The sequence below is a fragment of the Protopterus annectens genome, chromosome 6.part0, assembly GCF_019279795.1.
Source record: "Protopterus annectens isolate FY-2018-M chromosome 6.part0, PAN1.0, whole genome shotgun sequence".
Lineage (NCBI taxonomy): Eukaryota > Metazoa > Chordata > Ceratodontiformes > Protopteridae > Protopterus > Protopterus annectens.
In genome coordinates, this window is record NC_056737.1 from 859,143,301 (window position 1) to 859,156,673 (window position 13,373).

The 13,373-nt window shown below is 42.2% G+C and overlaps 1 protein-coding gene across 3 annotated transcripts in view; it reads right to left on the minus strand.

Moving 5' to 3' along the window:
• RCOR1 (REST corepressor 1) overlaps positions 1-13,373 on the minus strand; it is a 559,543-nt gene that overhangs the window by 106,035 nt on the left and 440,135 nt on the right. For all 3 annotated transcript variants that reach the window (XM_044074531.1, XM_044074530.1, XM_044074532.1), the window contains one exon: positions 3,795-3,879. In XM_044074531.1, coding sequence (XP_043930466.1) covers positions 3,795-3,879 — 85 coding nt within the window. The remainder of the gene's footprint in view (positions 1-3,794; positions 3,880-13,373) is intronic.

Genomic DNA, 13,373 nt, shown 5'->3' on the forward strand with positions numbered 1-13,373 from the left:
GCTGAGAGAGTGGCTGAAGTGTAAACCTTTTACCCCATCTGTCTAATGACCTTGCTTCCCTTTCAGAAGGAACAGGGTTTTAGCTATGGTCGCTGCTACTGCCTTGGGACCCTGGGAAATAGTTTCGGGTCTGCAAGAGGGGCCTTGTAAAGGTGGTGATGAGTATCTGGCACCCTGTAAAATCTGTCTGGTTTGGCAGGGGCTGGGGTAAAGAATCTGGAGCGGAGCAGACATCATTGAAAGCATCATCCACCACAGAGAGAACAGGAGGTATAGCTAAGGGCCTGTGCTGTGGAAGGTGCAAAAGGTCCTAAGTCTTTTCCTGGTGTCTGAAAAATCCTGTTGCTGCCATTGGTACTGTTCTCGCATGGCATGCAAGGTTTCCCCAAAGGAGAATTCTTCTGGTGGGGAAGCAGCTGGAATGGATTCTTCAGCATCAGAATCTTCAAAATTGGAGAAAGGAGCCTCTGGCTGGTCAGTTATGTCTGATTCATCAGCAGAATCATCAGAGGACACTGGCTCATGGGGCTCTGCCCTAGGTCTCTTCTCTTGGGGCTGAGAGGCCCTGTCTGGGTGAGATTGAGATCCTCTAATTAATGAAATTAAATCTTCTGCCAAAGTAAGCATTTGAGAACTGGAAGAGGGCCTGGCTGAGGGGGGTTTAACAGGCACTGTTTTAGTAGTCTTGGCTGCTTTAGCCCTGGCGAGGCCTTAATGGACATGGCTGCTGGAGGCCTAGCAGCACCACGTGCTGGGGTAGAGACATCCAAGGGAATGGTGTCTGATAAGTCAGTGGTAAGCACCGTAGTGGGTAAAATTTCTGAGGCCGATTCAAGAGTGTTAGCAGGGACCTCAGTTGTAGAGGTAGATTCAGCTGTATTTTGACCAGTTTTCTCGGTTTCGCCGAAACCGAGACACTCGCGTTTGCTTAACCATGGTTTCGCCGAAACCGCGGACCGCGAGTGTCGGTCTTTTCTTTGCGCTTTTGGCAGAATGCGTAGGGGGAGGACCCGAGGACATAATGTACGCAAAATCAGAACCAAAAAACTGTTCTGCAACTCCGACCGACGCCTAAGCGCTCGCCGGTTGAAAGAAGCACAGGACGAACAGGCTGCTACGCCGTGGGCTGGGCCTAAGCAAGGCAGGCAGTAAGAGTGGAAATCTTTATGAGGTATTTGTTTCCCACAGGTTAAACAATTATTAACTTTTTCTGACATCGGCTGAGGCAAGAAAGAGTCCCCAACGGGTACTTAGCTTTAGAAGTCTTCGGCAGTATTCGGTAGAAGTAATCTCTGGATCCGACCGACCGCACTTGCAACAGCTTCTGCTTCGGCGCCACGCCGCAAGAAAGACTGAAGAAAATGGCGCCGGCTGATGCTTTATACCAAGGCCAACAGAGATGACGTCGGGTGAAGTGCGACATCAGCCGAAGCCGGACCCGGACTTTGGAATCCGGCCGACTGAAGGGCTGCCTGGCGACAGGACAACCCAGTTGTTATGACTGCAGATGCATCCATGAAGGACATCTGATGAAATACACGGATATATTTCTGTAAGTAACTATCAGAAGTTGTCTAGTAGGAGGTAGAGGGAATATAATTATTTCCACAAAAATCTACGAAATGAAAATAACATACTTCTATTTACTATAACACAAACGTGCCATCCATACTGGTTCAAACGTGATACACATATCAGATTTTTATGCTCAAGAGTACTGTAAAAAAGGACTAAAAAATCATTCTTTTCAGATCACTGCACCCTCAAACTTCAGGAACTTCTGTCACCAATGAATCTGCACATTCATGTATTTTGACCATTACTTCACTGTTTACGGATAAAACGTACTTAAAATTCTTCCTTTCAGTTCTCTGATGTAACGGAATACCTTATTACTGCTTTGAATCTAGGAGATCAGCTAAAATGGAGGGGGACTTTATGGCTTGCACTAGAACTACAATCTGCAACACTAGGGATTAAAAGGATTAGAGAGTTTGAAACAACATCCTGCTTGGCCACCAATGGATTAGGATACACTTCGTTATTTTTTTCTGTGAAGTTTTGAATAGCGTGTGAAACCAGGGAGAAAGGTGGGATGGTATAGAGGAATCTTTAATGTCAAGTGAGAAAGAACCACTATTAACTGTCTCTGTCATGCCAAACTTATCAGGGAAAGGACTGCATGCTCCAAAGCAGTGAACAAGTCATTCTCTGGGACACTTCACTCGCCAAAAACTCTGACCAGCCCTCAGTTCTAGGAGTGAGCTGGACTTAGTTCATACTTCTCCTTCCAGAATGTGAACAGGGATATTATTTCCCAAACGTTATGCTAGGATAATGCCTTAGTTTGGTGCCCACAAATTTACATGCACAAATTCTCTGCACAGGGTATGAATGTGCACTACCCAGTCTGTTTACGTATCTCTACAGTTCACCTGGTGCAATCAGCTCTAAAATGTTTACTGGACAGTGACTCTGCAGAAACACTACTACCATCTTGGCTGTAGTACAAAGTATAATTCTGCAAAAGCTCACCAGTTTTGCTAACACAGTGTCCTATTTTCCTCTTGGACTGCATGTAAAATCAAGTCTGAGGATCTACAAATCTTTTTGCCTATCTGTTTGAAGTATGGCATCACAGTTCCAGGGTAATATGTTTTGCACAACCGTTTTAGAAAATGTAAAATTGGTGCTGTATTTGTTTACAGGGCAGCCAGCTTTGTCAACAAGTGAGTAATTAACCTACTTGTAAACAGGCATTTTCTACAAGATGGAAAAATAAAAAGTGGCAAATGAATCCTGGTTGTTGTGACAAAAAGGTACCAATGAATATAGAAACAATGTACTGATGAGAAGTTGCACTGAGCTGACATACTCCTTTTCAGTTGTACAAAATTATTCAAGTTACAACAGCACTACCATCCTTTATTTTGTTATGTGACCATTCAAAATAAACTTATTATTCAAGGGATTCTAGGAATACATCAGTTACTAACAATGAACTTCTCCGGAATGGGACAGTGTGTTCTGTCTCGCATAAAGTGGTAAAACCTACTGGTGGAAGTTACATTCATTACCTTTCCAATGAACAGGCAAAATTACTACTCATCAGCTACAAAGACTGAACTATACAAAGGATAATGTAAATCATACTCTAAATATTCAAAGTGTTAAGTTTTTTGTTACTTAATAATTATGCAAACCTTCCTTATAACAGCTGTACCACTAAAGAACTACTTGCTCATATCAGTCAAGCATGTTTTATGGATAAGTACTGCAAAACTATGTCTTACTTAAGTTGTATCACAACAGGTCATCAACAACTGCATGTAAATGACAGCTCACTCACACACACTCACACACACACACACACACACACACACACACACACAGCATGTGTTTGAGTTTGTCCAGTTATAAGCAAATGAAATAACTAACAGTAATAAAAGCATTTTCTGAACATATACTTCTTACTTTACTATTCACTCTCCAAGGTTTTTACACCCTGGATAAAAGGAATAAATGACAGGTGATTAAAAACCTATTTATCCCTCTTTCTCTGAAAGGCTGCCAGATCGCAGCATGCAAACTATACTACACTTTGTTCAGTAAGTCATTGTTCTTATGTGCAACATGCAGCACAACAATGAACGACTGTCATCTCAAGCTACTGTGCTTGAGCAAAGGTGATACAGAGCAAAGGACTGTAAGCCATAAAATTCCAATACAGGCTAACAAAGTGAAACAAAAACTCTAAAGTTACAAGTACTGCTCTTATACTTATGCCAGCATACCTCTGCTTCACTTCTGGGTTTTTTGCTTGCCTCCAACTCCAAATCTGTGTGAGTATTTCCATTCGATTCCTCCATATCCTCCTCACTGAAACGGCAAACAAACATTAAAATTATACCTCACGAAACTACCAAACAAACAAATGAAAATAGCCATAAAAAGGCAAAATAATAAAAAACTAACAGCTAAAAACACAAAATGACTTTATTACATAAAACTCCAACTGGTAAGGGCTTTCATTCCCTTCATGGAACTTCTTCAGACCACGTTGTATAATGAACAAAATTATTTAAATACTTAATAACATGTGACCCAAAGCACTTAATGCCTTAACCCTTTCCTTCTAAGAATGACTTTAAAGTTTTCCCTATTTAAACCAGGGTATACACATGCGTTCAGCCTGATTTGCCAGAAATATTCTCTCCAATTCAGTTCATCTTCTGCATCAAACATATGAGCAAAACCATTGACTTCATCAATTTTTACAAATGTGAAGCATGCCTTATATAAAATGCTGGACATAATTCACACAGAGCCACGTATACCACATATTTTGACCTGCAATTATATAAATTATTCACTCTAATTTCAAAGCTTCTTCCTGTCACTAATATCTGAGCTTTGGCCAGCTACGATCTACCTGAAATAAACTGGACATACAAGAGAATTTAAGTACACTTTTATATGCTCTTTTTCATATAGTACTGCATTTAATTTATTTATTTGTGTTTCTCACTGAATATTAACTCAACTGAAGTTGTGGCTGTGTCTCTACAGAGTACTTGTCAGAATTTCTGTGTAGCCATTGATAGCAGTGGGGGGTAGTTTCACCTCATCACTGATATTATGTCCTGCCTTATACAAGTGGTACATGTTGGGTTATTTCTGCTTAATATCTGAGCTTTGGCCAGCTAAGATCTACCTGAAATCAACTGGATGTATAAGTGAATTTAAGTACACTTTCATCTGCTCTTTTGCATATAGTACTGCAGTTAATTTACTTATTTGTGTTTCTCACTGAATATTAACTCAACTGAAGTTGTGGCTGTGTCTCTACAGTTAGTTCCCCACCCACTGTCCCTGTTCTTGTTTTGGTGTTAATGTTGGTGGCTTTGAAATTGCCCGCTTGTCTTGTAAATTTGTATTTGGATACTACTCCTGGGCCCATCTCATTTGCTCACTCAACTGAGTTAGGGTTACCACCTGTCCCACTTTGCGAGGGACAGTCCCTCTTTGGGCAGTTGTGTCCTGACAAAAAATTATAAAAATGGCAAATGTCCTGAGATTTTAGGACAAAATTATTTCCTATATTTTATGTAATAGTTGCATAAACAAGTTATTCTGTATCTAAAACACCTAAATGTTATAAGAAACAGAATAAGCAACTAAAATGCTACAATAATAAGCTTTTATTTAGGCAAAAAAGTTAAGTTCTAACCTTTGTACTGACCGTGGGTATGTGTCGGCCTGTAAAATCTGATGTTTGTACCAAAAATGTCCCACTTTGGCCATTTGAAAAGGTGGCAACCCTAAACGGAGTGCAGCGAGATCATATTCTGATTTCAGGCACTCCTACTGTGTACAAAGAGAGCATTTTGGAAGGACAACCCCTGTAGCCTCTTAATCCTGCTCTGTTCCCTCCCTCAAAAAAACAAAACAAAACAAAAAAACAAACAAAAAAATTTAAAATAAATAAATAAAATATATAGATATTTTATTCAGCTGCTCTTAACTGTCTTAGTTGCTCTTCTGCGAGCTGTTATCTGTTCAGTCGCTCGTACTCTGCACTTATTGCTGTTTGTTAGTAGCCTTCTAATTTACTGCCTTCTGCACTTGTTTTTTAGTCATTTAATTTAAATACATTTATTTAAACTGTATTTGCCGTAATATTGCTACAAAATTCTAAGCTTGTTTCCTGCCTTTCCTGTAACTAGTGTAGTCCAGATACAGACTTGCTGTATATCCAGGACTGTTGGTAAGCTTCTGAGCCCCCCCCCCAAGCCTTTCTGTGTTGGAGGGAAGCCTTCTAGCTCATCAGTGGGAGTGGGAAGCACTAGGTAGCCTATCTACCATGGGCAGTGTGGATTTTGTCCCAGAAATTGGAGTTAATTGGCCGTTTGGGCAGTTTTTCCATCTCTTTCTACTTTCTGGTTTAAAAGCCCACGTTTGCTTTTGGTTCCTGCCTTTCCTAGTCCAGGTACAGACTTGCTGTATCCAGGACTGTTTGTAAGCTTCTAAACCCCCCAAGCCCTTCTGTGTTGGAGAGAAGCCTTCTAGCTTATCAGTGGGAGTGGTAAGCACTAGGTAAGCTATCTACCACAGGAGGAGTGGTTTCTGGCCCAGAAATTATAGTTTATTGACCGTTTGGGAAGCTTTTCCATCTCTTTCAACCTTCTGATTTAAAAGCCTGTGTTTGTGCTGGTTTCCTGCCTTTCCTGTTACTAGTCTAGTCCAGGTACAGATTTGCTGTATCCAGGACTCTTTGTAAGCTTCTGAGCCCCGCAAGCCTTCTAGCTTATCAGTGTGAGTGGTAAGCATTAGGTGGCCTATCTACCACAAGAGGAGTAGTCCCTGGCCCAGAAATTGTAGCTATTGGCTGTTTGAGCAGTTTTTTTCCATCTCTTTCAACTTTCTGGTTTGAAAGCTGCACTTGCGCCTGTTTCCCGCTTTTCCTATAACTAGCCTAGTCTGGTTACAGAGTTGCTGTATCCAAGACTGTTAGTAACCTTCTGAGTCCCCCCCATGCCTTTCTGTGTTGGAGCAAAGCCTTCTAGCTCATCAGTGGGAGTGGTAAGGACTAGGTAGCCTATCCTCCACGGGAAGAGTGAGTTTTGGCCCAGAAATTGTAGTTTATTGGCCGTTTGGGCAGTTTTCCATCTCTTTCAACTTGCTGGCTTAAAAGCCTGCATTGGCACTTGTCCCCTGCCTTTCCTGTAACTAGTCTAGTCCAGGTACAGATTTGCTGTATCCAGGACTCTTTGTAAGCTTCTGAGCCCCCCAAGCCTTTTTGTGTTGGAGGGAAGCCTTCTAGCTTATCAGTGGGAGTGGTAAGCATTAGGTAGCCTATCTACCACAAGAGGACTGGTTCCTGGCTCAGAAATTGTATATATTGTCCGTTTGGGCAGTTTTTTCCCATCTCTTTCAAATTTCTGCTTTAAAAACCGCACTTGCGCTTGTTTCCCACCTTTCCTGTAACTAGCCTAGTCCAGATACAGAGTTGCTGTATCCAGAACTGTTGGTAAGCTTCTGAGCCCCGCAAGCCTTTCTGTGTTAGAGGAAAGCCTTCTAGCTTATCACTAGGAGTGGTAAGCACTAGGTAGCCTGTCTACCACAAGGGGAGTGGTTCTTGGCCCAGAAATTGTAGTTCATTGACCATTTGGACAGTCTGTCCATCTCTTTCAACTTTCTGGTTTAAAAGACTACATCTGCGCTTGTTTCCCATCTTTCCTGTAACTAACCTACTGGGAAGCACTAAAAAGTCTTAAACTGATACAAACCTTCTAGCTTAGAAGAGATACTTTGGAGTGATTAAGTATCAGTTTTCTGTACTTTCTTGCTGTTCTCAACTGTTTTCGGCCTAAACGCAGACTTTTCAGTGTTTATTGTGATTTAAAAGCTTGCTTTTTTCACATATTGTACTTATTTGATTGCCTGTACTTTTAAAAAGTAATTTTTTGCTTAAATAATTTGTTTAACTGTTGTAGGCTACATACTAATGCGATAGCCTTTTCTGATGGTTTGTAGTCATTCAAAGCAGTTTTAAGTGTATTTTTTACTGTTCTTGCCTAATCTTTTCAAAAAACCAAAAAAAAAAAAAAAAACCCCAAAAATAAATCCTTGTTCCCCACTTTTCTAAGCTAGTACAGTCCAGTTTTCAGGCTAGTGCTGAATTCAGGGCCGTGTTACAAGTTTCTGAGTTGCCCATACCTTACTTGGACAGAAGGAAGTTTCTTTGTTCACCTGTGAGAGAGGGGGAGATTTGAGCAGCCTATCTGTCCCTAGAGGAGTGGTTCCAACCCAGAAGTTAGTAGTTTATTGGCCATTTTGGGCTAATTTCTATCTCTTTCATTTCCCTGCTATAAAAACTGCAGTTTTGTGTGCCAGGCAGCGCCGGTTAGCTAGGGTTAAATTATTCCTGGCTCCACTAAGTCTCCTCTTCAGTTTTTCCCTTGAAACTAGTCTAACTCTCAACCTAAGCACTCCAACAGCATCCTACAGCCCCAGCACTTGCTCAGACCTAATAGGAAGCATTAACATACCCTGACCCTTGATTGCCCAGCAGGGCAAGGCTCTTTATTCACCCCTCACCAACCAAGCGACTAAGCAGCTCACCTTACTATTCAGGCATGACCAAAGGGCAATTTCAGGTGTACTCTCCAGTCCAGCTGGTGAATCTGGGTATTCTGAGGCAATGTTGCAACTGCCTCATGTGCATAGACAACCCTCTCCTCCTACCACAAAACACTAACATATGCGAGAGATGCAATTATACAGCCAAACTGGAGGCTATGCTGTCTCCACCCAAGACTGGAACAGACAGTCAAGAGGAGAAAGTTAACACTTGCACCACACCTCCAGCCATACACAGACCTACTAAACCAGCACTGGCAAAAAATACACATAAATACACAAAATCATACTCGGAGGCTCTAAATAAAAACCTGCAAAAGCATTAGAGACCTCCAAAGCAGACACCCAAACAACCTGCATCTCCCATCACAAACCAGACAACACATAAAACACAAAATCAGTGTGCCGCACAATCACAGCCCTTAAGGTGAAATAACATACCTAACACACTAGTAATAGGTGACTCTATAGTCAGGCACACTGGCGTCCCACTCACTAGGCTGGACAAGCTGAAGGTTACTGTTAGCTGCCTGTCAGGAGCCAGAATCCGCCACATAACACAAGCACTCAGGTCACTCCAGAACAAGTACAAATATGACTCTGTCATTGTTCATGTTGGTGTGAATGACCTGAGACGTACCTCCCTGGACTACATGAAAAGAGACATGGAAGAGCTCTCTGATCAAGTAGCTCAGGCTGGTATGACCCTGACTAGCATCCTGCTCTCACCAAGAATGATACCTCAGTATAAAGAAAAAAATGATCAATTTCAACAAATGACTAAGCTTCTGGTGTCATTCAAAGGGGATCCAGCGTCTGTCAGCCTGGGACAATATGTTCCTTGCTCCCTGAGGGTATGCAAGGTTTCACCAAAAGAAAAATCCTCTGTGGGGGATGCAGAGGGAATCGAGTCTTCAGCATCAGAATCCTCATAGGCAGATGAGGGTAAATCCTGGTCATCAGAGGAAACAGAAAATTCAGAATCCTCGTCAGAAATATCATAAACAAACTCAGTCCTAGGTCTCTTAGAGGGTGAAGATTGACTTCCCCTGATTAAAGTAATAAGGTCTTCAGCCATTCTTATCATTTGTTTTTTAGGCATAGAGGCCTGGCCATGTGGTCTGGGCGTCAGTTTTCTAGGCATAGTTCGAGTTTTAGGCCTTGAAGAAGAAGACGGCGTTGGTTTAATACGCAAGTCAGTAGGCCTGAATACTCCCTCAGAAGTCGGTGCCTGCACAGCGGCTCCGGACCCATCCAAGGTAGAGACATCCGCAGGTTCCACAGTTGAAGCATCTCGTGGCATACTGGACTCCGAATGGGTCTCAGTAGAGGCCTGCGAATCTGAAGTAGCGGGCATCAGGGGCTGCGAAAGCGCCTCACTGAGTACCAGAGACTGGCTTAGGAGAAGCGTTGTCAGCAGCTTTGGACCTCGGCGGCCTGCCTCTGTCTCTATCTTTTTTTTTTCGGAATGTCGGTAGTCGGATGGCTTACCGGAGACATTTCGGGATAATTGAACCGAGCACCAAAATATTTAGAAGCGTAAATATACCGACGACGGATATTTCGTGGTTTAAATAAGGCACAAAACTGACAGTGAGGTACGTCGTGGTCAGGGCCTAGGCAAGGAAAAATAGTACGAATGAAAATCTTTATGAGGTATTTGCTTTCCACAAGCAATGCAATTATTTACTTTTACCGACATCGGTTTAGAGCAAGAAAAGGTTTCCCCAACGGGGTACTTAGCTTTTAGTTGAAGACTTCGGTTCTGAAACTCGAAAACGAAAAATTCAGGAGTTGGCCGACCGGCACTTGTGAACTGCTTCTGCTTCGGGCACCGCACGGCAAGATGATGTAATGGCGTTGGCTGCATGTTTTATACCCCTGACGTCACGGAAGAAAGGATAGCAACTGACGCAGGACCCAAGACTTTGTTAATCAGGCCGACTCTATTGCAAGCAGATAACCCAAACGTGATGACTGCAACGGTGAAACTAAAGAACATCAGAAAATACACCGATGGGATCACTTCACTGGCTCTGCTTGACAGAGGATCAGTTAATTAATGAATGGGGCAGCGAAAGCCGATACACTCTGGCTAGGCTTATAAATGCCCTCAGGCAGATAGCCTAGTACTACCCTACCTATGAACTACAAAATTCTTAACTTCTTTCATATATTGACATAACTTACAACTTACAAAGGTATACAACACTAGTATTGTATACCTATTCATTTATTTTATACACTTCTCTACAATTTTAATATTTATATATTTTATATATTTTTTACACTTTTATATATATATTTTTATATATATTTATATATATATATATATTTATATTTATGTATATTATATACAACTGTATATATTTAAAACATTTATAATTTTTTTTTTATATAACTGAATATATTTAAAATATTTATATATATTTTTATATGGACAGTATTTATAAAGTACAGTTTTGTACCTACCATAAATGTAGATGTTCGAGTGTTCACCCTGCTGCAGTCATCACACTTGAGTTATCCTGTCGTCAGGCGGTCCCGCAGTCGGCCGGATTTCTAAAGTCTTGGCCCGACGTCGGTTGCTGTCGCCTCATCCCTGACGTCAGTGCGCCAGGGGTACATATACTGCAACCGACGCCATTTTCTTCAGTTTTTCTTGCCTCAGATGTCAGGTGCCCCCAAAAAGGTGATCAAAATTAGTACCAAATGGTGTGAACACTGTACAAACACAAAATCTCTTCAGCTATAAGCAAATACATCAGTAAGGCATAGCAGAGATTTAGCCAGAAGATCAGAGGGGTTGGAGGGAGGGTAACCTGGACTGCAGCAGGGTGAACACTCGAACATCTACATTTATGGTAGGTACAAAACTGTACTATGTTCATCGTGTTACCCCTGCTGCAGTCATCACACTTGGGTTGAGTCCCAAAGCTAAGGTAGGGTGGAGTTATCATAGAGGGTTAGTGGAGGCAATGAGGCCCTGCAGAACTGCAGTGGCGAAGCCCACCCTGGACCTAGAATAAAGAGGTAAGTGATAGTGTTTGGTGAAGGTGTGTACAGAACTCCAAGTTGCAGCTTTTACAATTTCCTTGGTAGGAACCCCCCTGAGAAAGGCTGTAGAGGTAGCTGTTGCCCTGGTAGAGTGGGATCTAATGGTAGGAGGAACTGGTTTCCCATGATTGGTATAACAGAACCGTATGCAATGGCCTATCCATTTAGAAATGGTTTGTTTGGATATAGCCCTCCCTTGAGAAGCTGTAGCATAGGATACAAAGAGCTGGTCAGTTTTTCTGAAAGCCTTAGTTTTGTCCAAGTAGTAACAAAGCTGCCTGTGAATGTCCAAGGAATGCAAGAGTCTCTCACCTTTATTCTGTGGATAGGGAAAGAAAGTGGGTAGATGGATGGTTTGATTTAAAGCTACACTGGAAACCACCTTAGGCATGAAGGAAGGATTAGTTCGTAGAGAAACTCTGTCTTGATGAAAAATGAGGAAAGGTTCCACTGCCATTAGTGCCTGTAATTCTGAGACTCTCCTAGCAGAAGTTATTGCCAGGAGAGGGCAGTCTTCCAAGACAGGAACTGAAGGTCTGCAGAGAAAGCTGGTTCAAAGGGAGGTAACGTTAGTTTTTCCAGAACAAAGTTGAGGTCCCATGTTGGTGTAGGAGCTCTTCTAGGTGGTCTAATGTTTTTTGCCTCTCTGAGGAACTGCTTTAGAAGAGGATGTGAAAATAAAGGTGGATTCGTGTCGTAGTGAGCTGAAATAGCTGAAGCATTGATTTTAATTGAGGAGAAGGAAAGTCCTTTGTGCAACATCTCAGCTAAATACTGCAGAATGTGAGGCATATAAGGCTGAGTTGTGTCTTGGCCTTTAGCTTGGTTCCAGGCAGAAAACCTTTTCCATTTGTCCGAGTAAGCCTTCCTGGTGCTTGGCCTCCTGGCTTCCAGAATAACATCCAGAACTGCTTGTGAAAGAGGGGCTGGTTGGATGTTTAAAAGATTTGCCATGCAGCCAGGTTTAAGGTTTTTAGCTGGCTGTGTAGAATCTGTTTTGTTGCGTGAGCAAATGAGGTATTTGAGGCAATATCCATGGTGGGCTATGAGCCATATTCTTCAATAGTGGGTACCAGTGCTGGCGTGGCCAGTCTGGGGCTATGAGAATCAGTCAAGGTTTCTCCTTTTTGACCTTCAAAAGAACCTTTGTGAGAAGAGGTAATGGAGGAAAGGCATATGCTGTTTTTCCAACTGAAGGAGAGAGCGTCCACTTTCCAAGCTTGATGGTGGAATGTCCTTGTACAAAATTTTGTCAGTTGGTAGTTTTGAGGACTGGCAAACAGATCTATATTTGGTAGGCCCCATTTTTGAGTTATCATTGTAAATATTTGTGGGTCTAGTTTCCACTCGTGGGGATCTTTGATGTTTCTGCTTAGGTCGTCTGCCAATGTGTTTTTCTGTCCTGGCAGGAATTGAGCTTGTAACTGGACTTGGTAGGCCAGAGCTGTGTTCCATAAGATTATTGCTTGCCTGCAAAGAGGGTAGGAATGTGTGCCCCCTTGTTTGTTTATGTACCACATTACTGTGGTGTTGTCCGTCTTTATTGCAAGTTGTCCTGGATGTAGTAGATCCTTAAAGGCTGTCAGAGCTTTCTGTACAGCTAGCACCTCTTTTTGATTTATGTGCAGTTTTCTTTGTTCTGCAGTCCATAGGCCTTGAATGTCCATAGGCCATGTGTGCCCCCCCAGGCATAGTCTGAAGCATCTGTTGTAATAGTTTGCCTGGTTGGGGGCAAGGTGAAAGGCTGACCCTTGTTGAGGTGACATGCCTGTGCCCACCATAGAAATTCCTGTTGAAGGCAGGGAATGAGAGATATCACTGTGTCCAAGCTGTGGCTGTGTTGAGACCATACACTTTTTAGGTACCACTGTAATTTCCTCATATGCAGTTTTGCAAATGGTATTATCAGAATGCAAAATGCCATGAAGCCCAAAGCCTGCAGAATTTTTCTTGCAGTTAATTGGGTCTTTGTTGCCACTGTCTTGAAATATTGAGTCAGTTGTAGTTGCTTCTCTGATGTAAGATAAGCCTTCTGGGCCGTTGTGTCCAAGCTGGCACCCAGGAATGTCATTTTTTGTGAGGGTACTAGTTTTGACTTCTTTTCGTTTACTGTGTACCCCAGACAATTTAGTAGATGCTTCACAAAAGCCAGATGATGTAAGAGAATGTCTTTT